At 40.9% G+C, this 25785-nt stretch overlaps 2 protein-coding genes across 5 annotated transcripts; one reads left to right on the top strand and one right to left on the bottom strand.

The window, feature by feature from the left end:
* The first annotated feature begins 1248 nt into the window (after positions 1-1248).
* Positions 1249-7351, top strand: ech1 (enoyl CoA hydratase 1, peroxisomal). The gene is made up of 10 exons (XM_084351699.1): positions 1249-1627; positions 3536-3704; positions 3802-3890; positions 3975-4099; positions 4187-4235; positions 4696-4760; positions 5769-5839; positions 6248-6319; positions 6661-6811; positions 6909-7351. The coding sequence occupies exons 1-10, from the start codon at positions 1588-1590 to the stop codon at positions 7011-7013; spliced, it is 936 nt and encodes a 311-aa protein (XP_084207825.1). The 5' UTR covers positions 1249-1587; the 3' UTR covers positions 7014-7351.
* A 62-nt stretch (positions 7352-7413) lies between these two features.
* cep295 (centrosomal protein 295) lies at positions 7414-25755 on the bottom strand. 4 transcript variants are annotated; one of them, XM_084351695.1, is made up of 28 exons: positions 25379-25755; positions 24509-24709; positions 24122-24246; positions 23945-24038; positions 23709-23825; positions 23483-23623; positions 23148-23331; positions 22785-22964; positions 22320-22556; positions 21907-22004; positions 20876-21091; positions 20580-20656; positions 18869-20135; positions 18513-18696; positions 17762-17956; positions 17424-17660; positions 16637-16734; positions 15176-15266; positions 14781-15005; positions 14399-14547; positions 13773-14223; positions 13335-13514; positions 12761-13203; positions 11107-11293; positions 10522-10863; positions 7900-7996; positions 7659-7758; positions 7414-7548 (listed from the first exon to the last, which is right to left on the bottom strand). In XM_084351695.1, the coding sequence occupies exons 1-28, from the start codon at positions 25475-25477 to the stop codon at positions 7507-7509; spliced, it is 6057 nt and encodes a 2018-aa protein (XP_084207821.1). In that variant the 5' UTR covers positions 25478-25755; the 3' UTR covers positions 7414-7506. The 4 variants fall into 4 exon arrangements, with proteins under 4 accessions (XP_084207821.1, XP_084207824.1, XP_084207823.1 ...); XM_084351698.1 differs by having other exon boundaries at positions 18522-18696; XM_084351697.1 differs by having other exon boundaries at positions 21907-22001.
* Between the last annotated feature and the right edge of the window lie 30 nt (positions 25756-25785).

The following is a 25785-nucleotide window of genomic DNA, read 5'->3' as shown; positions in this document are numbered from 1 at the left end:
TGGCCTCCACTCATCTGCCCGGGCATTGGTTTGTTTTGGCTTGTTGTGTAGTGTTGTTACTTTAAACCACTGGACGGGGAGGACTGCAGGAGGTCCAGCTCCTCAGGTCAGGACTCTGCTGTCCACCAACATCTGGAGGAGACACATCATTCTTCAGAGGACAACAATATGACCATCTTAGTCAGAGTAGATGGATGGTTTGACAGTGATATCCATCAGATGCATGTTAAGATGTTTGATTATTTCTTTAGACATTGAGAGGGGGGTGCACCGGTCCTGGAGGTACTGCAATACCAGGTCGATGCGTGGAGTGGACGGAGCAAGCCCCTATTCCATCTCCCTGCTCCAAAAATCAATTTAATATATGGTCCCCGGATAGGGGACGTATCAGATATTAAACTGATAAGAACAGATACTACACTTGATCTTAGCCAAAAGGCCGAGAAGCGATACCGTCCTGACGTCAGACGTGCAGGAGTCACTCACCGAACCAGAACAATCAGTGACGGTTTGATTTTCTGTGTCAGGAACAATTTCACTCGATTAGAGAGAAACACAGTCACCTGAGCACAGTAAAGTGAGTAAAGAGCTGAACAAGGCAGCAAAATGTGTTTTTTTTAAACAAAATAACACAACTACACGCCGCTGTGTGGTCACGTGACGCAATCTGGTCCAATAGGAATCCAAGACGTGATCGTGGTGATATTTACTGTCTGACAGAGAGATGAAGCTTCTACTTTCAACAACATGAATGTAATCTGGATTATAAATGTGAAACGAGACGTTTTCTTGTATAAAAAGTAAGAAAAGGTGATAAATTAATGTTTTGTTCGATAAACTCGCGGAAACAACAAACGGAGCTCCGCCGCCCTCTGGTGGAGAAGAGGAGAACTGCACCCGGCGGGAATTACATCAACACAAACCTTTGACTTCTACTTTTGATATTTATTTAAATCTAAAACTTTAACTTCTTCTCTTTTTAGTCGGATTGCCAATAAAATGACATATAATAAGAAATGTATTTAAACAGACTTTAGGTGCAGAAGTAGAAGTTACATTACTTGATGTAATTACTTTTAACATAGTTTATAATATAAATAGTCTATTTAAAACAGAAAAGAAAGAAAGAAAAGATATGAACCTGTTTCCATAAATATAATGTTTCTTAGCATTTTCTACCTTTATAAACAAAATACGGACTTCAGCATGCAACATATGACTTTTGGCTCTTTGAGCCCCGCCGGCCACCGTACAGGCTGTTTGCTAATGAGGACGAGCTAAGCTAAGCTAGTCAGTGAGGGGTTAATTAAACTTTCCTTTCATAGCACACACTAGTGTTTGGTGGGATGACACCTGCAACGTCACTTAACTCCGCTTGGTTGTGTGTTTTCTGGCGTGAAACCAGTTAATTTCTCCTCCAAAGACGTTTGTTAAGAGAGCTGTTATTGTTGAGCTAGCTGTTTGTTAGCTAGCTTCAGGCTAACGTTAGCTAACAGCTCACTGGAGGAGAAGTGAATCATTTCTCTGTTCGCTGCAGTTTTTATTGATCAGTGAACAGTTTGGACTCTGACTCGATCAGTGGAGGAGATGTTAACAGCCATTTCCAGGTCAACAGCTCTGTCGACATGTAAGTGAACATGTTTGTGTGTGTTTGCTGCTTAAAATGTCTTAAAACGTATAAATCTTCAGATAAACAGGATGTTGTCTGTGTGAATGTTTGTCAGGTGTGTTGACTCCGGACAGTTTGTAAATGATTTATTAAACTGAGGTGAACTGAAGCTTTAAAGTGTGATGTAGGTGAAAGGTCACCAGTGCAGCTTCAGTGTCATGCAGCATGTAGCCTGTGGGAGAGGTTGTGTGTTGGCCTCAAATTAACATCCTGATTAATTGATTTAAAGATCAATAGTTTAGTCCATTTTCTAAGTCTGGTCTTAACAAAAATCTTGATCTTTTTTTTTTCATCTGTTAAACCAAGTGATATTTTTTTTCCTCAGGAGAGATTTCTGTTTTGTTTCATGTGTGAAATAATTTGTGGTGTTATCTCACCCAAGTAAACAAAGTCTTTATTTTTAAAGATTTATTCCATCCTGTCTCTCATTGTTACGGAAGCCCTGAGGGGCAAGTGAGGATTGTTTATTTCATTTTATTTTTTATTTTGTTGTGGTGATCCATTTTCTAAGTCTGGTGTAAAGTGTTTTCTCTTCTGTGTTTTATGACTCGAGAAGTGGTGGAAAAAAAGTTTTGCCAGGATAATCTTTCTGTGTTCCATATATATATATATATATATATATATATATATATATATATATATATATATATATACATGATTAAAATTGCTCTCAGAAAAATTTCATTTTTTTCTGGCAAACATAGTATTTTCTTACAGAAATCTAATATTCTCAGAAAATTGCACTTTCTTGAAAAAATTACACTTTCTCAGAAAAATGAAAAACATTTCAGAAAAATAAAAAATCTCAGAAAAATTTCATTTTTACAGAAATGATATTTTCTCAGAAAAACATTTTTTTCTCAAATATTACATTTTTCTCAGAAATTTTTTTTTAGGAAATTTTATTATTCTAAAAATATTAAAATTTTCTAACAAGAATAAAATGTTCTCAGAAAAAGTTCTCATATGAGTAGAATTTCAAAAACTCTTAACGACTCTGTGAGGACACTAAGTCAGGACACTCCCACGCAGCGTTTAACAGCCTGCAGCTCCTCCAGTTAGTCAGAACTGAAGTCTCTTGGATGAGACGTGAAACGTCTTCAAGAAACTGAAACAAGTCCAGTTGTCCACGATACAGCACCTAGAGTTACCGTGACCTGGACGACTGAGAACCTTCATCAACATGTTTCTCAGGAAAAAAAGATTTTCAAGTTTCAAGTTTTTTCAGTAAAATAACATTTTCTCAGAAAAATATAGTTTTCTAAGAATAATGAAAAGTTCTTAGAAAAATATAAGTTTCGCACATAAAATGGTTTTTTTTCCAGAAAATTCTAATTTTCTAAGAAAAATATTTTCTCACAAAAATTTAAATTCAAATTTTCATACAACAGATTTTTTTTCACCTCCTGGAATTTTTTTTTCTCCTGGGCAAAAAAGGTTTTGCCAGGATGATCTTTCTGTGTCCCTTTTAATATGTGATTATATATATGATATTTTTTTCTTCCCATGTGAATGTTTTTCCCTCACGGCATGGAAAACATTTCTCTGAAAAAACTTCAGTTTTTCTGAAAAATCTCATTTTCTCATTAAAAAATTTTTTCTCAGAAAATAATTTTCTCCCAAAAAATATACACATGTATTTTCTCAGTTAAATAAAAATTCTGACAAAGAGAACATTTTCTTACAAAAATAAAATTTTCTCAGAAAAATGTAAAATTCTCAGAAAAGTGTCATTTTTTTCACAAATGTTATTTTCTCAGAAAAAAGATTTTTTCGCAGAAATATCCAACCTGGTCAGAATTCTCATTGTAAATCTCACTTTCACTCACTGGACTCATTATTGTCATTCTGTGTCTCGGCTCTCAGACCGAAGGTTGTGGCTGCCCGGTCAGGTCGCGGTCAGAGCCATGTCGTCTTCAGGCGGTGCCGGCTCTCCGTACACCTCGCTGGCCATCAGTCAGCCAGCAGAGTTCATCACACATGTGGAGCTCAACCGTCCTGAGAAACGCAACGCCATGAACAAAGCCTTCTGGAGGCACGAACCCAGTTACATTAATAATCAGTCATTGGTCTGAGCTACCAGGAACATTTCCTTTACCTGCTGTTCTGACATTGTCTTCATCTGTCTCCAGTGAGATGGTGAATTGCTTTAATGCGATCGCAGGAGACCCAGACTGCAGAGTGGTGGTGGTTTCTGGAGCAGGGAAGATCTTCACAGCTGGTAGGTGTTTGACTCTTTACACGTTTTAATGACGCTGTCTTCATTGGAAAGTTTTTATTCACTCAGTGTTGTGTTACTGTCCAGGTATCGACCTGATGGACATGGCCAGCGACGTCCTCCAACCAGAGGGTGACGACATGGCCAGAACTTCCTGGAACCTGAGAAAAATTATCACCAAGTACCAAGAGACGTTCTCCGTCATCGAGAAGGTCGGACCTGAAGAGTGGTTATCACTCCAACAAAGATGGGAGCTGGAATTTCCTGTGATTTTATGATGATTTATTTTCTCCTTGTAGTGTCCGAAGCCTGTGGTGGTGGCCATCCATGGAGCCTGTGTTGGAGGAGGTAGGCCATCATCATGATCATCATCATCATCAGACTAAAGTTTAAAACCAGGGTTCTGTATTCTAGTTCTAGTGGGTACGCCAGCTGTCTCTGGGCTTAACTTTGGTTTTTTGGTGTCACATAGGGAGTAGATCACCGTGGTAACAGATGCTGCACGGATAACCAGAGCCGGTTAACTTCAGATAATCAGAACAAAACCTGTCAACATCCTGAACGATCATTGATGGATAAACGATCATTATCCAAAACTCTTTTCTCACTTTCTTTAACAAAACGAGACGGCATTTTTCAACACTTTCATTAATTATTCAGGGATTAATGCTTGATGAAAAAATCTGGCAGATTTAGGTGGTTAGTATCTGTGAGTGAGTGCATAAGGGGAGTGTTTTTGCAGAGGTATGCACTCTACTCGGTGTCATTGGAGCAGAAAGTTCACTGTGGATGTTGTGCTCTGTTGCAGGTGTTGATCTGATCACAGCCTGTGACATTCGTCTGTGTACGCAGGACGCCTGGTTCCAGGTGAAGGTACGTACGCACACCTGCGTCTCATTTCATTGAGTTGGAAATGTGACGAGAAAAAAATAAAATATCATTTCTTTATAGAAAAAATTTATCTTTCTCAGAATTTTTTTATTTTTGTTAAAAGGAAGAAAGAAATTTGTGAGGGAGAAAATGTTTTTGTGAGAAAATTTTCAGAGATGTTTTTATTAATTTAATAAAACGTATTAATTTATTAATTTTTGCAACAAAAATTAATTTTCTCAGGGGAAAAAAATGTTCTCAGAAAAAAAAAATTTCTCAGGAAAAAAATTTTTTTCCAGAATTTTTTTGGGGAAATTTTTCAGAGAAGGAAATCTTTCTCAGAGAATTTTTATTTTTCTCACAAAAATAAAATGTAAAATTTTCTCAGAAAATTACTTTTTCACACAAATATTTTTTCAGAAAATTGAATTTTGAAATCTAAATTTAAATTTGTATTTTTCACAGAGAAAAAATTACTTTTGTGTGAAAAAAAAATAATTTTCTCAGAATTTTTTATTATTTTTTTCATTAAAAAAAAATTCTCAGGGAAAAAAAAAATCTTGGACCAATGTTTTTTTCAGAAACGTAATTTTCTCGCAAAATAAAATTAAAAAAAAAATGTATTTATTTCATTTATTATGAGTCTTATCCACTAAATGAAAGTAATAGAAAGGATTTATATTCATGTTTTACTTCTGATTGATTTGAGTCTTTTTTTTAAAAACATAATCTGCATAAAACAAACACTTTGAATGAAAACTGTATCAGTCGTCATTCTCATTCTGGTGTTTGATTATAAAAAACAAATAATATCAAGACAGATTTTATTGATATAAAAATAGGAACAATGGAATGACATTTTTATTAATAAAGCATAAAATAAACGGTTCATATTTTACAGAAAAGACTTCAAGCAGACAGTTTATTGAATCGTTGTGTATTGAAGGACGCAGGCGATGAAATCACGTAGGTGTTGTGATTCTGATGAAGTTTCTCTGGTCGCCTTCACAGGAAGTCGACATCGGACTGGCAGCAGATGTTGGAACTCTTCAGAGACTTCCTAAAGTCATCGGCAGCCGCAGGTAAACAGCTGATTTTAATCATTCATAGAGAGTCTGAGCGGGAGGACGACGTCTCTGCTAACTGATGAAGTCACAGGCGATGTAGTGTTGTTAAAGTGACACAAAACAGATAACCACTAAACAACTGCAGAAACAACACATCTACTTTTTATTTGCTGGTTGATATAAACTCTGGACATTTCAATGCATTTCATTCATCAGCTCTTATTAGACTAATGACGGTTAATCTCACGTCAAAGGAGACACAGGTGGAAAAAATACAATAGAAGCAATTTACAAGTGGTTAGTTTCTAAGAGCTGATTTCAAGAAGCTATAGATAATTTCCTGTCGCTTTAAAGTTGTACGTTTCAAACTTTTTATATTTGTAATGAGTCCATGTTGTTGTAAACGCTCCTTCACTGCTCCAGCCTGGTGAACGAGTTGGCTCTGACTGCCAGGAAGATGTACGCTGATGAGGCCAAGAGCAGCGGACTGGTCAGGTGATCAATCGTCTCATCGTTACACAGAATCACACTCACAGGTGTTTTCTTTTGTTTTAACTGAACCTGTGCACCGACGTCCACATGGACTCAACGGATTAGATTCTGGTGATCAGAGGTCAAGTTGACTGTGACCTCACAGAACACATTTCTGGCCATAACTCAAAAATTCATCCAATTATTCTGACAATTTTTAACAAAGTTATTTATCCTTTTAGACATTTGTGTAACAGTAAAACAAACCTTTCAGTGGTGCAAACATTCCTAATAGATTTAATGATCTGAACATTGTAATAAACACAGATTTTTCAGTCCTATTCACTCCCTGACTTCCTCTCCAGCCGAGTGTTTGCAGATAAGGAGGCCATGTTGGCCGGAGCTTTGGAGATAGCCGGGGAGATCGCCGGTCGCAGCCCCGTCGCTGTTCAGGGCACCAAAATCAACCTTGTCTACTCCAGAGACCACAGTGTGGCAGAGGGGCTGGACTACATGGTAACAACCTCAGAACACAGCATCACCATGAAGCTGCCTTTCTTTCCCAGTTAAGTCACCACTGATCTCCTTCTCCACCTTGTTCATCCTCCTCCAGGCGACCTGGAACATGACCATGCTGCAGTCTGCAGACGTGATGAAGTCAGCTCAGGCCTCCATGGAGAGGAAGAGTCCCAAGTCGGTCGTTTTCTCCAAACTTTAGACCTCACTAAGGTTCAGACATAAGCTGCCATTGTAAAACTTCACTGTGGCCTTTTTTTAAACAGCTTGAAACTACTGTAAGTATAAAAGAGGGAAGATGATCCATCTTAGATTTGTTTCCAAAGACCTGAAGCAGGCTCAGAAACAGCGCTCTGATAACAGGATACTACAGTTTTCTACTAAACTAAAGAATTCAAAGTCATCCATGATCAGAGGTGACGTCTTTCAGACTGTAATATTTGTTGTGGATTTATTTCACAGTAACAGCTGATTATGTAGATCTGTAAATGACTTCATGAATGTTTTCTTATTAAAACGTGTTGAATGATCTGAAATCTCCTCAGTAACCTGTTGTCATTTCCTTCAATGATCCTTCGTTGATAAAACTTGAGTGCAAAAAGTTGATTTAAATTACTTAAAATGCTTTATTGATAAAAACTCTACAAAAATAACTTAAATTTTTACGAACGCACAACTAGAACACATTCAGTCGATCACTGCAGCGTCTGCTTGGCACGAAGTTTCTGTAACGTTTTCTGTGAAGAGAAAAATATTCTTAAATTAACTCCGATTCAGACGACTTCAGTTGTAAAAGCAGCTTATTGTGTTTACAGACGTATATTTCAGGTGTTTCCAGGTGTTTCACCTTGTGGAACTCTTTGGCCTTCAGTCTGTTTTTTGCAGAAGCTTCCTTTCGGCTCCTGACTGCTCTCTGACGCTTCACCTCGTCCAGCTGCTCGTACAGTCTGCACACATTATTTAAACCATTTTGTTCTATGAATCCCACATCTTGGATATGTAATGCAAATGATCACGTTTTGGGTTCAACCCTGCGAAAATCACCCTCATGGAAGGAAAAACAGTGAAAGGTTAAAAGATAATGTTACCTCTGAGTTCTCTGGTGCATCTCAGAAACATCAAGTTTTCTTTGCTCTGGTGTGCAGATCTTCATCTCATCCACCTTCTTCAGTCTGGAATCTCTCACTGAGGAAACGGAAGGAAAAAAAAACATTTTCTTCAGGAGGAAATTTATTTATTCTTTTTTGTTTAGATGAAATATATTGTCGTTTTCCCCCTCGTGTGGAAAAAGAGTGAAAATGTATTTTTCTCCTGAAAATTCTTTCGCTGCATTTTACACAAGATTTTATCTCATGGGGGAAAAATAAAAATGTTTCTCCACTCAACTTCACACAAGGAAAAAAAAAAAAAAAAGTCTCCTGAAAAGGGATTTTGTTAAAGAAAGACAACACGGTACGGTAAATCGTTTTTCTCCTGGGGAAAAAAGTTTCGTAAAAAAAAAATTGGGAATTTTTTTGTTGAGAATAAATGTATTTTTTGTTTCCCCCTCATGAGGGCAACAGTGAAAAAAATATTTTTCTCCTGAAAAAATGTTTCGCTCACTCAATTTTACATATGGTTTTGTTTTCCTCTCCTGTGGGAAGAAAAAAAAATTTCCCCAGTTGATTTTTTCCAACTCGAACTCTGAAAAATTATTTTGTTCAAGAAAGACAGAACAGTGTACACCACAGAGCTGTTCGGTGTCATGATAGGAAAATATTGGCACAAGTTTGCAAACAAGTTTTATTGGACATTTTGAAAAAAAGGTTTCTGGAGTATTCAAATTCAGAATAAAATATATTTCTAAAAATAAAAAATCATTCATGACTTGGGAACTGAAGGAAAATGTTTTGCCAGGATTTTCTTTAGTTCCTAAAAAAAAAAAAAAAAGTTTCCTTGCGAAAACAAGTTTAGGGGAAAAAAACAAAACATTTTCCAGGAGGAAATTTCTTCTGAGAATAAATATATTTTTTGTTTTCACACTCGTGTCGTGAAAAAACTTTCCTGTACTACCTTTTACACAATTTCATTTACTTTTAGTTCCCCAATTTTCTGGCCCCATCTGTGAAGATTCATGAAAAGTTTTCAACCAAGTGAGAAAAAAAAAAGTTCTCCATGCGTAATTGGATGAAAAAACTTTTGTTGTGAATATTTTTTTATTTTTAGTCCCCTCGCGTGAAATGGAGTGAAAAATGTCTTTCTCCTGAAATTTTTTTTTTTCTGTAACTAATGTGTGAAACCAAGTGATTTTTTTTTTTCTTTTGTTGTAAAACATTTTTTCTCCTGGGGAAGAAAGAAAAAAAAAAATAAAAGTAAAAAAAAATAAATTGTTCCACACATGTGGGGGAAGAAAAAAAAATTCTCAGAAAAAATAATTATTTTGTTCAAGAAAGTCAACACGATACAGAACAGTGTACAACACAGAGCGCTTTGATCATGATGGAAAAAAAAATATTGCCAAACAAGTTTTATGTGACATTTTTTTCCTGGGAAAATAAACAAATTCAGGAGGAAAATGTATTTTTTTGCTGTTGAAGTTTCTTTTGCTGCATTTTATACGATTTCTTATTTTTAGTTCCCTCATTTTTTCCCCATGCATGAAAATAAATAAATTCAGAATGAATTTTTTGCATGTTTTCAACAATGAAAAAAAAAAAGTTCTCTTAATGCATGTAACTGGGTGGGACACTAAAACTTTTGTTGTGGTTGAGAATAATATTTTATTTAATTTTTTTCAAAAAATTTTTTTTTTTTAAAAGTCCCCTCATGTGTGAAATGGAGTGAAACATTTATTTTTCTCCTGAAAAAAAAAATTCCGTCACCATTTTACACAAAAAAAATTCTACTGAGGACAAAAAAAAAAAAAAAAAACAACAAAATGCTTGGTTTCACAATTTTTTCCTCTTTCTCCTGGGAAAAAACATGTTTGGGAAAATAAACATTTTCAGGAGGAACTTTTTTTTTGTTGCGATTAAAAAGGTACTTTTTTGAAGAAGAAACGTGATGAAGTGCAGTTTACTTGCATCACCCAATAAAATACAAAGCACAGAATATTAACTGGGGTCAGAAAAATATCCCATATTATGCTGCACTTATTTACAGAGGCCCTGAGGGGAAAGATGAGATTTTTATTTTTTCCAAATGATCCATTTTCTCAGTCCGATCTAAATTATTTTCTGCTTTTATGACTCAAGAACTGGTGGGAAAAAGTTTTTGCCAGGATAATTTTTCACTCATTTCGTTTCCATTTGTGGGAAAAAAATTAAAAATGAAATTCATGTGTGGAACCAAGCGGGATTTTTTTTTCCCCTTCATGTGTGGAAAAAAAATTTCCAGGAGGAGAAATGTTTTTTTGTTTTTTAAATGAATAATTTTAAACTTTTCTCCAAGCGGTTTCACACAAAAAAAATTCTCCTGAAGAAAAAAAAAAAAAAATCACTCCATTTCACAGAGGGATTCTCATTTATTTGATCTGGTGACGCGAATGATGCACAAACATTTGTGGCATCGACACATTTGCACGATTTGAAAACATTAAAAACTCAAACGAGGATTTTTCTGACGCAGTTTCACGAAAGCTCAGAGTTGACATTCACGCCATTATACTGAAGTTTCTCTGTCTTGCCCCCCAGAATACAAATGAAGTGCAGTTGAATCAAAGTGTTAAATACCTGGAGGGGGCAGCTGGGGCTTTTTCTGCTTGATGAGTCCAGATGTCTCAGTCGTTTGGTTCTGCTCGGCCTGTCCTCCCTTTGACTTGGTCTTATGTTGAGGCTCTGACTTGGACTTTGACTTACAGCTTACTGGTTGAGAGTCTTTAGACTTCTCTCTGGCTTCAGATGGAGCTCTGACCTCAGATGGAGCTCTGACCTCAGGTGGAGTCTTGGAAAGAGCTCTTTTGGCTTTGATTTTCTCCATCCTATGAGCTGATCTTTGGATCAGAGCTCTGCGCTTCTGCTGGAAAACCTCCTGCAGGCCTCCGTCAGAAACCCACTGAATCTCCAGCAGCGTCACTGAATGAAAGCGAGGGAAAGAATGAAGACACCGATTTTAATTTTAACCAAATTCTGACATATTCTGACAGAAGTCTTCTGAAACTGCACTTTTTATTAATTACTTTCGTCTGTATTATTTGGTTACTGCATATTTTTTAAGACATGTTGTGGAGACGAAATACAACAAAACCTCTGATTGGGATTTTCCCCTCAGATTGTAACTGAACCATCAAACAGTCTGTAAGTGTCGTGTGATTTTACCTGGCTGTGTTTGGTTATTTTCCTCTGGAGTCTCATCCGTTAACGCAGAGTCTGATCCTGGATGTTTGTCTTCCTGAAGCTCATCTTCATCAGCGACGGTCGTATCGTGGTCCTGCAGTGTCGTGTCCGTCAGGCTCACTAACGTTATATCCGACTGGTCCAGGATCCCCTTCTCACCGACAGCTTCCTGAACACACAAGTTTTATAAAAAAAATTAAAGCTGCAAGCAGCGATGAACCACACATTGACATGGCTCCTACAGTGGCCAAGCATTGAAAGTTCAGACTGTCATACCCACCAGGAATAACGTAGGCGAAAGCTTTTAACAACTCTTCATCATCAAGGTATGAGGATGAGTCTTAGTGACTGAAGTCTGTGGCGTTAAATCTGTAGGGCAAGTTAATTAAAGTACGAGCCATTGAAATGGGTGGAAATGGCGGCAACATCTCAACTTTGAACCAAAATGGCAAACTTCCCGTTGGACTGAGGTTGTGGGTCCAAGAGGCTTTTCTGTGCGTTTGGTCACGATACTTACGCGTGCCGAAATTCGTTAGTGTATGTGCATGTAGGAGGCGGGGCTTCAAGTTTGACAAAATGGCCGCTGTGAACTAAAGTGGCCGACTTCCTGTTGGACCGAGGGTTTCGGTGCCGAGGGGTATTTTGTGCGTCTGGTCATGATACATATGTATATCAGAGGCAAAAGCTTTTGACAAGATGTCATCATCAAGGTCTGAAGATGATATTTAGTGAGTGTGAAGTATCTCATGCAGCCAGTGTAGTTACATGATCCCAACATGATTTTGAGTCCATTGATCACATGACCTGGAAGCTATTGAGCTAACATGCTAATATTTACATGTAAAAATTAATAAAAAATATTTAGAGATGTAAAACGTAAAAACAAGAGGTGTATCTCATGCAGCCAGTGTTGTTACATGATCCCACACTGATTTTGAGTCAATTGATCACATGACCTCGGAGCTATTGAGCTAACATGCTAATATTTACATATAAAAATTAATAAAAATTACTAAAAAATATTTAGAGTAGAAATCTGCAGGAAGTTGTTATTTAATAAGTTGAGTATTCTTTGGAATATCAAAATTCTTTTAATAACTTTTTGTCAGTAGGGTCCACAGATGCTGTGTGCAAAGTTTCGTGCAAATCGGTGAAATTGCCTGGGAGGAGTTCGAAAAAGTAGGTTTGCGACTTTTTGCGAGCTAGCGAAAAAAAAACGGTAGGCGGATATGGGCGTGGCCTATATATGAACGCGTGGATATGAGGTATTTGAATGTGCGACAAAGTATGTGGGAGTTATAATTCCTTGATTACAGCGCCACCTAGTGATGGCAATTCACAACGACAACAGATTATAAAAATTTTCGCCAGGTGGGACATATATTACAAGTTTGGTGAGTTTTGGGGTACGTTCAGGCAGTGAAAAATGCGACTCACTACAAAAACAATAGGGCCCGAGCAGGTTCCCTGCTCGGGCCCTAATAAGAAAACAAAACCACAACAAAGATGTTGTTTCTCAAAATAATCTGACACTCATCTTCTCTTAGTAACAACTTGCAGCTGTGGCATGAAAGAACAAAGTACTCTTCATTAATTTCTTAATTAATGTAAGTTGAACGAGAAAACATGATCTTACCATCATCTTTGACAGAGGAACATCACTCCTCAGGTTTAAACTCTGCTCAGACTCACTGAAAGGCTCCTCTGGCTGCGACACGCTCGCTGCAGGCGCGTCATCACACACGGTTAGATTGGACAGACTCAGAGCTGTTAGCTCCACATCGTGAGGATGGTTCTGGGAGGTGATGAGCTGGGTCAAAGACTGATCTAAGGCGGGGGAAGTCACACAGCTGGACGGCAGCTCTGCTCTCAGGCGCTCGGGTGACGGTTCAGACTCAACAGAAGCATCATCGTGGGCTTCAGACTCTTCAGAAGGCGAGGAAACACTGCCGGCTCGCTGTCCTTCAGGAGATTCAGGCACATTGTGTTCGGGCAGGTGAAAGGTCATGGAGGGGTCTGCTGTCTCGTTGTGGGTGACCTCAGCCAGTAGAGGGTGGAACGAGTCGGAGCCTGGAAACACTGAAAATGAGGTCACACATGAAACATAATGTGCAAACTTCTAAATGACCGTAGCTACAAACTGAGACCATAGATTATACGTGTTGTGCATGATGATGATGATGGTGATATAATCCGTCTGATACACCCACCTTCAGTCCTCTCTGGGCCCAGGTCTGTTGGACTGGTCTGGTTCTGCAGAGTCTGGGTTTGTGGATGTGGATTCACATCTGGAACAGAGGCGCTGTGTGACGAGGCTTCAGGAGGCAACGCTGGGTACGACGGTACACTGGCTTCAGTTGAAACACCGAGATCCACACGAGTTCTGTCACCTACAAACAGCAGATTAGATGATTAACTCAAGTTTTATTTCTACATTTTCAAAAAGTGTACGAGCGTCTCAAAAGGGGGAAATGGATTAATATTTTGGAAAACCAAGACTGTGTTGGTGAGTTTATGCGTTAAATGACGGCTTAACGAGGTAATTAAACTCATCTTAGTTTGGTAAAAGACAGAATCTTGAATCTCACAAACTGCCCCTTTAATACTTTACTGCACATTTCCGATAACTCAAACAATCCTTCTTTTACCTGAGCTCCCACTGGGCTGACCTGCAGACTCATCCAGCTCCCCAACCAGCGGCCTCATCCGGCTCTCCTCCAGCTCTCCGTCCAACCACGAGGCCGACCGCTCCGACACCATCTGACCCATCAGCTGACCCGCGTAAAAGTCCTGCCCACCGCTCAGCCAATGAGAGCTGGACTGATGGGAGAGTCGGCCAATCATCCGACTCAGAGTGGAATCCCATCCGCCTTGATCCAGGCTCAGTGAGGGACCCGGCACACCTGGTAGCTGTCCAATCACAGACGAGTGAGCCGACGGTTGACCGACCAGCTGCTCCATGGCCGAGTGTCTGTGGTCAGCAGCCAGACAGGAGGACTGGTCTGTCAGCTGGCCAATCAGAGGTCGGAAAGAGTCCTGAAGTGATCGGTCCTCGCCTGCGAAGTGCTCCAAGATCGGATTGGCTGTATCGTCCCATTCCTGCAGCAACGGACAAAACATCGAGTGACTGCTGGGCAACAAATAATATACTTACAAACCGACCGATATTGGCCTATCACAGATATTTCCATGTAGGCATACTGTTCAAAACATGCAGAAAAAGATGCTTGGGTAATTTTTAATGATTGATTTAATATGATTGAGAGTGACTGACCTGCCCACTCCTCTGTGCTCCTGCTGTGTTTGATGGAAGAGTCGGACTCACTGCAGAGTTTTCATCCTCCCCTCTCGTCTCTGAGACCTGAACCAACGACTGCTGAGAAACTGAAGAGTCCGGTTCCTCCACAAACGAGCCTTGACTGTCTGCAGAACAACAAAAAAAAGGGAAATAAGACATTGAACTGACATTGTAAAAAAGTCTTCTGGAATAAAAACACTGATTTATGTGCAACGAGCGAGCGAGGCCTGTTTAAACTAAAGCAAACACTGTTACAGTAAAATAACTTGTACTATCCCACTTAAAAAAGGTGTTTGCACAGATGCCATCTAAAATAAAGAGGCATCACTGTAATAAATGTCCAGTATGTGTAGCCTACCTGTGGTTTTCCCAGTGGTGCTGAGGGAGAAGTTCAGCTCTCTTGTGTATCTGTCTATAATCTGCTGGATGCTGCTTTCATTAAACAGAGACTCGACGTTAACGCCAGGATGAACTGCAGCCGAGCTCTCCTCGACACTGAAGCTTTGACCGGACGAAGAGGAGGAGGCGTCGAGTAAACCTGCCGCTCGTCTTTGTTCCAAACGTTCGAGGGGAGGGGATTTATCTGATGAAGTGAGAGAAGAAAGATGTCATGTTGTTTATATCAGATTTTCTCACACGTGAAGCTGAACGGGCAACTTTTCTGATGTTTCCATTGTTAACGTCACAAGATTCAAAGCACAAATGACGACAAAACCACCGTACGTAACAAAACACACTCGTGCTGTCCCTCACCAGTGATTTGCTCAGGATCGGTGGTGATGTAGCTGCCGGTGGAGATGGTGGTGGAGGAGAGGCAGTCAGAATCACGAGGCCTGTGTGCAGACTGACACACAAAATAAAGTGTCAGGCAGATAAAACGCAACACACTCAGGAAACCCACACTTGCGCAAACACAGTTACGAGTGTGGCATTCTGGATGAACAGTACAAAACGCACACACCGGGTCTTATTGGCTGTGTTGGAAGAAGTATTCAGATCATTTACTTTCCTAAAAAGTAGCCGTCCGTTACGCAGAATGCCCCAATTAAGCGTCATGATGTGTAAAATAACAGAGTGAAACTAAAATTACCGCATCAGGGTTGTAGACAGCGCCGAGGCAAAAATAAAGTATATCTGCTTTTATTGCTGCCAAAACTGGAGTCGTTAAAATTTCATCAACATGTTTGTTTGTTTCTAACATTCAACTTACTTTTATTTTACGACGTTCGTGCACACAGACTCACTGAGCTCAGTTCAAGTGTAGAAACCATCATGAAACGTATTTTAGTTAAATACACTTCAGGTTTGGTAAATTTTACATCATCGCTCATCAGACACAGAGACGAACAAACGCACACAAAGACATGAGCAGACTCACACACACATTCACACTTATACTTATAGATTTAATGGCTCAATATTTAGGCGTTATCGTCAGTGATTAAAGAATAATTCAGCTCCCTGTTAGTGTTTTATTATTGTATTATTATTATAAAAAATGGATTAATAGCTCCGTACATTCGTCTTCTATAGCTGCCGAAACTGACTATTTAAATTTGCGTTAGTTTACAACATGTACATGCACACAGACTCACTGAGCTCAGTTCAAGTGTAGAAACCATCATGAAACGTATTTTAGTTAAATACACTTCAGGTTCGGTAAATTTGACATCATCGCTCATCAGACACAGAGACGAACAAACGCACACAAAGACATGAGCAGACTTACACTCTTTCATACACATTCACTCCATACAGGCAGACACAGACACACAAACACACACAAGACACAGACGGACACAAAAAAGCTTCTCAAGCGCAATCACAGGCCGAGGCAGATGTTTTCACCCAGCGCTCAGATTTGGCTACTTTTCATCATCGATCCACAACATGTGAACCTCAGAGTGAAGTAAGAAAGATGCAGAAAACATGGTGATAATATGCAGCGAAATTCATCTCGTTCATCTGTTTCTGACGTGTTATCACTGGTGTCTGTGGAGAATGATGTTTAAGCATCACTCCAACTGCAGCTGCACAGGAAACAAAACTAGTATTAAAGTAATGAGCAGAAACAGAAACAGGAAGATGTTATTTCACTGCATATAGACCAAAACTCTTCTTTCCCTTGTAACTTCCTACTCAGCCTCTGCTGCAGAAGTTGATGACGTGCTCCAAGGGAAAGAATAAGTGTTCGCCTTCAGCTGGCCTGGTTACCTCTGTGGGGGATCTGTAGCTTGTGACTGCAGGACCGGAGTAGTCAGCTCCTCTCCCAGAGTCAGAGGAAAGAGGCGAGATTATCCTCCGGACCGAATCTGGAAAAAATAAATAAATAAATGTTCCAACTAAGTGGGAAATCTACGGCAGCCCTGAGGGGCAAGTGGAGATGATTTTTTTTCTCCTGATCAATTTTCTAAGTCTGATCTAAATAGTTTTCTCTCCCGTGTTTATGACTCGAGAAAAACGTTTTGCTAGAATAATTTTTCTAAATTCCTTAATTTCCCTTCATGTGTGAAAGCAAAATGATACGGATCAATTTTTCTTCCATGTGAGAAACTTATTTATAACTTAAATTATTTCAAGGAGATTTTTTTTCCTTCCATGTGTGAAACAGTGAGACAGAAATCTTTTCATGAGAAAATTTTTATTTTGTATTTTTTTTTTAAAAAAAAAATTTTTCAACTTGTGGAAACCTCCGTGAAATATATTTTTTCCAGGAGAATTTTTTGTAGCGCTCATTTTTTAAAGTGTTTGAAAAAAAATTGGTTTCACACATGAAAAGAATGAATAATTTTCAGATCTTCAGAGATGGAAAAAAATAAATAAGGAAAAATTACGCTTGCAAAACATTTTTCCCACCAGTTCTCAAGTCGAAAACGCAAATATTTCCTCACTTGACCCTCAGAGGTTCCTGTAAATATCTTAACTTTCGCCCAATTATCTTCAAATCAACAACAACAATTTTCCTTCTATCGATATTTGCGATCACCTGCCCTCTACGTACCGGACTCTGAGGACTCTGGAGACGTTCCTGCCCCCATCAGCAGCCTCTCTCTCCAGACGAGATAGCTGGATCTCTCCGAGCTCGTCCCGGAGCCGGCTCGTCTTTCAGCTGTCCGCTGCTCACTGCCGGATGAAGATGGCGTCTGCAGAGTTCTGTCGGAGGCCACAGATGATTCTGATTCTTCCTGTAGATCCCAGTCCACATTGTGCGAAGGGACCCTCGCACCTTCTTCAAGGCCTGGATATCACAAAAGGCAACAATCAGATCAGCTGATTCTTCTCCATGGATTGATGAATGGTTTGGGAACGTGTGATTCATGCGTTTGAGGCTGAACGGACCTGTGATCTGGCTGCTGTTGACCGTCGTCTCCACCTCCTGAATAGCACTGAGCTCATGTTGTTCAGTCATTCCCATGATGCCCAGCCTGACGCGCGTCACTGGAGGCTTTGCTGCTCGAGGAGGAGGGAGGAGTGCTGAGGGGAGGGATGACGCTGGGGAAGGTCCAATGGGAACGTCACCCCGAGAGACGGGATCTTAAGAGGAAACATAAAAAAACAAAAATCAAGAGCATACGCTGGTGTTTCATTTTCAACAATAAGGATCGTCTGGGGCAAGAAAAATGCCACATCAGGACCAATTAAATTAGCAACTCGGTACAAAACCAATAAAACACAGAATTTCCAGAGTTAATAATGGAAATAGCTGAGGAGTGAGCATCTGTTTCTTTTTATCCTATGTATTGCGCAGTTTGCAAAAATTTTCAAAGCAAGGCAGATAATGAACAATTAACTTCAGTCTTTCTTATTGATTGATAACCGCTTATACATAAAACAATTTGTAAAATGTCGCGTAAAAAACGATTGAGAAAGAATATTTTTTCTGACCCACTTTCCCAGCAGGGCACGTAGAAAAAACCCATTAACGTTGAACCTTGTTACAAATAAATCCATCCATTAAATTTAGATTACCAGAACTGAATGAAACAGCAAAAGGGCAACAATGATGAGGACCACTCATCAGTCCTCAGATCAGAAAGACGTTTAGGCAAGAGCGAGGTCAATAATGTGGAAAAAGCTGCGTGTCTGTTACCCGTCTCACCACTGTTGGGGGACAGTTGCTGAGGGGAGTCCTCTCTCTCCTGAGGGTCTTCAAGATGTGATAAAGTTCCTCCATTACTCTCCTCTATAGCTCGCAGCAGGGACGCCAGTAATTTAAGACGGGTCTGATTGATGTTCTCTGAAACCAACACTTCACTGGCAGCTTCAGGAGCCGACTGTGGGAGAGAAGACGGCAGGAAAGTCGGCACTTCAGCAGAGTTAATCTTCTGAATCTTTAAAACTTATTTCTTCATACTGCTGCAGTTTTATCTTAGATTTGTGTAGAAACAATCTAGGATGCGTCTACAGTACTGCAACAACAAACCAGGGCAGTAACCCCTCACTTACTGGTGCATCAGTTTGAATCAGAGCCTGTAACGTCTCCTTCTGTCGCCTCATCCGAGTCATCTCCACCTCCTGTCTCTGCCTCTCCTCTTCTTGTCGTCTCTGCTGCAGCACCATCGCCTCCCTCTGCTCCTGCACCCGTCTCTGCACCTCCTGCAGCTCCTGTCTCTCCTCTTCTCGTCTCTGCTGCAGCACCATCGCCTCCCTCTGCTCCTGCTCCCGTCTCTGCTGCAGCACCATCGCCTCCCTCTGCTCCTGCACCCGTCTCTGCACCTCCTGCAGCTCCTGTCTCTCCTCTTCTCGTCTCTGCTGCAGCACCATCGCCTCCCTCTGCTCCTGCTCCCGTCTCTGCTGCAGCACCATCGCCTCCCTCTGCTCCTGCACCCGTCTCTGCACCTCCTGCAGCTCCTGTCTCTCCTCTTCTCGTCTCTGCTGCAGCACCATCGCCTCCCTCTGCTCCTGCACCCGTCTCTGCACCTCCTGCAGCTCCTGTCTCTCCTCTTCTCGTCTCTGCTGCAGCACCATCGCCTCCCTCTGCTCCTGCTCCCGTCTCTGCACCTCCTCTTCTTGTCTCTGCTGCAGCAATATCCCTCCCCGCTGCTCCTGCACCCGTCTCTGCCTCTCCATGTCGTCGCCTCTGTGGCTCAGGGACCCAGTCTGAAGGGAGTCATGTGGGAAGGTTGCAGGCTGAATCACTGGATGGCTCTGAACCAGAGGTATCCTGCCTGTGATGCTCGGGCTAAGAGCTCTGATTGGATCAGAGGTTGGCTGTAGTGGGATGCTGGCTGAGTGATGTGTTGTGATCAGTTTGTAAGGCTCTTTGGTGGCTGACAAGGGTCTCACTCTGTCTGGAAGGTGCTCTGTCACTCTCTCCATGATGTTTTCAGTCAGCCAGGCAGAGACATCTGGTCTCTGGTTCCTGAGACTGTTCGAAACTGATTCCACTTCAGCCCCCTGCAACCTGGAGCAAACCCTCAAACTGGAGCCGGGAAGCTGTGGAAGTGAAGCCGACATGTCAGACTCTCTTGTGGGAGCGTCCACAGAGATTTGTGTTCTGGGATGGATGTATACAGGCACTGCTGCAGGTGTAAAGAGTGGCAGAGGAGCTGGAAGATGTGCAGGCCAAGTATTCTGCAGAGGAGGGTGAACGAGGCCTGGAGGTACGACAGCAGGCTGCATCTTTGTGGCCGTCATGTTGTAACGAATCTGTAGAGCTCGCTGGTATTCCTCCAGGCGCTGACGAGCAACTTCCACTGATCTCTGGTGAACTCTGAAATAAACAGTTGGTCAAAGAGAAGAGTCAAGTCAGTTTCATTTATAAAGCCTAATATCACAAATTAAATATCTGCCATCAGTAATATCTCAAGAAAAAGGTCACGTTTTCTGTACTCAAGTGATAAAAAAAATTATAATTCACTATTTTCTGACATTTCATAGACTAAACAATCACTTAAGATAGAAAATAGTCACCAGATTAACAGATAATGAAAATAATCCGTAGTTGCAGCACTAGTTAAAAAGAAAATGTATAGATTATAGTTTATACTAGTATCAGCGTTTAAAATTCTGGTATCGAGACAACTTTACTGCATTCTTTAAGGATAAAAGTACATATGAAGGGTTACAGCTCTACTTTTAAGAATAACTGCATAGAAAAGTGGTGAAAGTGAGTCATTAATCAAAAAAAGTAGTTCAACTTCAGGCTTTAACAAACCTGTTTTGTTCCAACAGCCGCTGTTGATATTCTCGAATCCTTCTGGTGTGGTCGTCTTCACCTGGAGGAGGCACGAGCTGCAGAGTGCAGAGGAGGAGCAATATTAACGACTGAAGTGTAAAACTTTATATAGGATTATCTTAAAAAAGGACAACCAGCAATACTTGTTAATCTGACGAGAATATTGATAATATAAATATATTCTCCCATCAACCAGGATCAGATCATAACTCAGAATGATGGATGCTAACAAATGAGACAACTAGTAGTAGTTTTTAACTTAATCAAAGGCTTACCTCAGTGGCTGGTCCAGGGCTGACGGAGGGGATTTCCTGGTCATGAACAGGTACTTCAGGTGGTTTAATAATAGGCACTTCCTGGGTCACAACAGCCTTCAGGTGTTCTCTCTCCTGCTGGGCCTCGAGCAGCATCTGCTCCAGTTGGGCCTTCTGCTTTTCCAGCTCCTGAAGCAAAACCACCTGCTGCTGCTTCTCCCGCTCCAGCTCCTCTTCCTGAACAAAAACAAAAAACAGGGGCTATAGAATCCATTCTTCAGAGGATCGAGGTTCTCCACATGAATTCCCCAAAAGCCCAGAATGAGGCTCTTGTGTTCCTCTGCTGGGTGTAGATACAACATCCTCCAGCCCAGAATATGTTCAACTTCATTTTGCTTTTGATTATTTTTCAGTATGTCGGCTCCAGAACAGAGAAATCAAACCAGCGTCTGCAGTTGTTTTATGTTCAAAGCAGAAAGGAGCGACTACCAGCACAACACACTCCTGTTTTAGGGGCTGGACTAATTAAGTAATCAGGAGCACCTGCATCAATCAATTCTGCCCAATCATAAAAAAAACACATTAAGTTATTGAGACAGCAACAGAACCAGGCTTTGGATTCTTTGAAGAACTATATAGTGAACAGAATAAGAGGATTTGTTGATTCAACACCCTTCAACACTAAGATAATATCTGGTACCTCGATGTGACATAAAGCTCAACACTCAGTCATCAACTTTCTGCTTCTTATGGTTTAATTCTTTGTTGACATTTAATGTGAATAAATACAAAAAACGACAAGCCACAATCAACTGTAATGTGCCTTCACAAACAAAAAAAAGGGAGATGACGTGTGTTATTTTAGCAGGATACTAAATCAAAAATCATTCTGTACTGTAAAGTTTTTTAGTGGCACCTTAACCCTGGAAGAAATGTCAGCTCATGTACACGTGTGTGACCAAAAACTGAATCTCCTCTTGGTTATTTCTCATTAACAGATAACAGATAATAATTTCTTTTTAAAATAAATAAGTTCAGAACAGCATTTATACCCTTTTCTTCCGTCCTTCTTCGAATTCTTGGATTCTGTGGGCAAAATCAGGACGTAGAGTTTCTGCTGCGGCTGACGGCTCTGTTGTCTCCATCGCTGCTGGAATTACATATAAAAAAACAGAAATGATTATTTTCACTTGTCTCTCACAACAACTAAATATTTAATCTGTTTCACTCAGGGATGACTCTCTGAGAAACAAAAAAGGAACAGATCTCACATCAGAGACGAATGAAGAAGTGCTGCACAATTAATCAAAATATTATTGTGTAATATCCAAACCTCAGAAGCTGGTCAAATGTGTGAAACAGCTTTACAGAAGAGAGCTGAGAAACCTTCAAAATAAAAATATACCACATTGTGTACGACCTTCCAAAATGATTTTATTTCAGTTAATGACAGTGAGTGACTGACCGGGTGCTGAGCGGTCAGGCTCAGACAGCTCGATGGGGGGTTGTTGCCGTTTCTCCTCGCTCGTCAGAGAACCTGTGTCGATGGTTGTGTCTCGCTCTGGGATCTGATCGGTGATGCCGGTCGGTGAATGGGCTGCAGGGATGTCACTGTTGCTTTCAGTCCAGTGGTTCCTCTGGGTCCTGATACGATCCAGGAGTTTCTTCAACGCCCGTCGAGGAACTGGTCTGGAGGGCTCCCCTGAAAGTAAAAAAACAGAATGCATTTCAAGATACGTTTCATCCGACAGAAAGGTTGCATTCAGGGCTGGAGGATGGAAGCATTTACATATTGTATATATTCAGGTCTGTGTATCGATTTTGTCTAAAAGCCAAGAAGTAACTGCCATTTTGTTGAAAGAAATCTTGTAACAATCCTTAAAAACTAAACCTGAATTTAGTTTTTTTGTGTAACTGTGCTTCTTTTCACCTTGAGAAGATGTTTCCGGCTCAGTGCTCCCAGCTTCTTGCTCAGTGTCATGTTGTGCGTTTTCTGTTCCCGGTGTGGCGTCTTCATCCACCGTGACGTCCAGCTCTCGGTCCTGGCTGCCTGTGGACAGAGCTGGCAGAGGTTCTGGTACCAGCTGGACCACCAGGTCCCCTTTAACCCCTGAGATCAGACACAGTCAAGGTTTACAGGCTCTATTAAACCATTCAACTTTCTGGCTACTTCAAAATTATTGGCATAGTTTTAACGAGAGCTACGAGCATTAGAAAGAAATGACAAAGACTTGTCTTGGTGACCATTTCTTCCAAAACACAGTTAAATACTCCAGCCCTGAGCAGTCCTTACTCCTCTCTCCGGTGTACATGTCCTCAAAGGCGAACTCCATCTCCCTCTGGAAGTCCTCTCTCGTCTCCTGTCTCTTGTAGAGAGGCTGGAAGATCTGAGGAGGCATCTGTGACACCTGCTGTCTCCTCCTCAGCAGGTCTGTCTGCTGCATGTGCTCCAGCTCAACAAGCAGCCGCTCACGATCCTGAAGGAGATCACAGAAAACAGATCAGACACAAAAAGCTAAAATAGTGTTTGCAACAGCGACAGCAAGTAGCGACAGAGGAAATCATTTGTCAGATTCACACAAACAATTCTGGTGTCTATCTCCTCATCAGGTAACAGGTAAGTCATACCTGCACGAGATGTTCCCTCTTTAGAGCCTGCTTCCCTCTGAGACGAGCCTTCTCCAGCTGCTCCTCTCTCCTCCTCTTCTCCTCCCTCTGTAACTCCTGCAGCCTCCTCGCCTCCAGCTCAGCTACCTCATGAGCATCAGGCTGTAAACACATACAGATTAGACTCTGACAGGAGCAGGGTTAACAAAACATTGGTTTAGAAGCATAAAATAATCAGAGATCTTACCTGCTCCATGTCTACCGCTCTGTCCACTGTTCCCCCAGACATGTGGTAATATGTGGCAGCGAAGGCACTCACGTCAGATTTCTTTACTACGTGTAGCTTCTTGCATTCAATGTTCTGCTTGAGCAAGAACAGACAAAGTTACTTTGACTCCACACAGAAACTACACCGTGCTTCATGTGTACAGACAAAAGTACTTCAGGAGAGAATCACTGTAATTCATAAACTGATCAAATCACCTGGATGGGGTTCGGGGGAGGCGGGGGGAGACTCGCCACTTTTGCTGCTCTTTCCCTTTCTGCCTGTAGGGCCTTCTTCCTGGCATTGATAGATCTACAGAAAAGCAAAGAAATAGACTTAATGTTCAGTTAATTGTGGTTAAATTCAAACATATAAATGTTTATGATGCTGCTCACCGGCTCTGTTTCTCATGGTCTTTATGCCTCTGTGATTTGAGCTCCTTCAGTGCCTCTCGATAACGCTCCTCTGCTTTGATGTGGTTCTCCTCCTCCCTCTGAGCTATGGCTGCCAGGTCGGGTTCCTTGTGCAAAGGGAATCAAATTACACCGGTTCAATGAGTCGGCGTTGTCTAGTGATGGTGTTGATCACATTTTGATTTGCAGACATACTCCTTGATTTGACCTCGAAATTCATCTTACATCTTGTTTGCAAAAATCACTAGTGACTACAATGTCCTGAGGGTCTTGACGGCTTCATTAACGGGTGTATTGTCTTCATTCAGCAACAGAAACTGTGGTTATTAAACACAAGGTCTTACTGGTTTCAGACTGCTGTAATCTTACATTTTCTTTAGCACTTCTGTGTCCCTGACCGAGAAGCTGGAGGCTCTCCTCGTATAATTTCTGCAGTGCGTTTAGCTTCTCCCTCTGCTGTCGTTCCCAGTCCTCCCTCAGCTCCCCCTCCAGCTTCTCGAGCTCACGCTGCCGTCTCTGCTCGACCTCCCGGCGGATCTGCAGCGCGATGTCTCGCTGCTGCTCCCGCACCTGGGTGTCAAAGCAAAATACATATGAATATTGCGTCTTGAAATAACCATCTAGTTTGAAATTGTCCAGAGGGGTGTTTTTCACAAAGCTGTTTCATGACACCAAATCAGAAATCGGTCAAACCTGGTTTGAGAACCGAGACATCAAGATCCCAAACGTTCACAGTAAAGAAAACTGATGTGTTAGAGGAGGTGCAACTTAAACTTGTTTACGTGCGACACATTAACAGCCTCAAAGAGGTTATCATGCTGTTTGAACAACTACAATTGATTGTCTGCTCTTTTAGTGTTTTTAGGCAAACAGACTTCTGGATGTGTGTTTCTGTAATTTTACCTAAGTGATATTTAAAGTGTAAACTGCTGGTAAAAACTAAATAGGTAGCTACAGTCATGGGTCAAAGTTGTTTATTGGTTTTATTCCATTGCAGAGCACAACATATGTAGACTTGAATACCTTGTACATCTTCTCTAAAACAGACATGAGCTTCTCTTCTTTATGGAACAGAATTTCCTGACAGTGAGCCTGAGGTTCAAAATAAGACCTGGTTTAACTGGTAATCTTTCTAAATGAAACATACCACTGGTGATACCATGAGAAGCTGTCAGGTAGACAGAAAGCAGAAAGCTGAGACACAACAGAAAGAAATTTGTTGTTATCATCGCACATTACCTGCTGTATGCGCAGTTTTCTCCTCCTTTCATGTTCCTCTCGTATTATCCTCGCCTCTTCGTTGGGACTGAGTCTTAAACGAGCCACTTTTCTCTTCATTTTCTTCAAATACGCTGCTGGACATTTCCCAAAAGCATGAGGAGGCAGCTCCTCCGTTAGCCGTGCTAATTAGCTATTGTTGGCTAACTTAGCTTCACTGTGTTGCAGGCGTTCAGGACCATTAGGCATTTATAGGAGACATTCAAATGTAAAAGAAACGCAAAATAATTCAGGAAAGAGCCACAAATGAGCTGAAAAGAGATAAATTCAACCCCAGAAGGTTTGTTTATCATCTGAAATCCATGCCAACTACAAAAAAAACGACTGGACGTTTTTGTCCTGAACGTCACATCCGGTTGTTTAAACTG

Source organism: Pagrus pagrus (assembly GCF_965226575.1).
Source record: "Pagrus pagrus genome assembly, chromosome: 4".
NCBI lineage: Eukaryota > Metazoa > Chordata > Actinopteri > Spariformes > Sparidae > Pagrus > Pagrus pagrus.
This window is presented reverse-complemented; position numbering and strand designations above follow the sequence as displayed.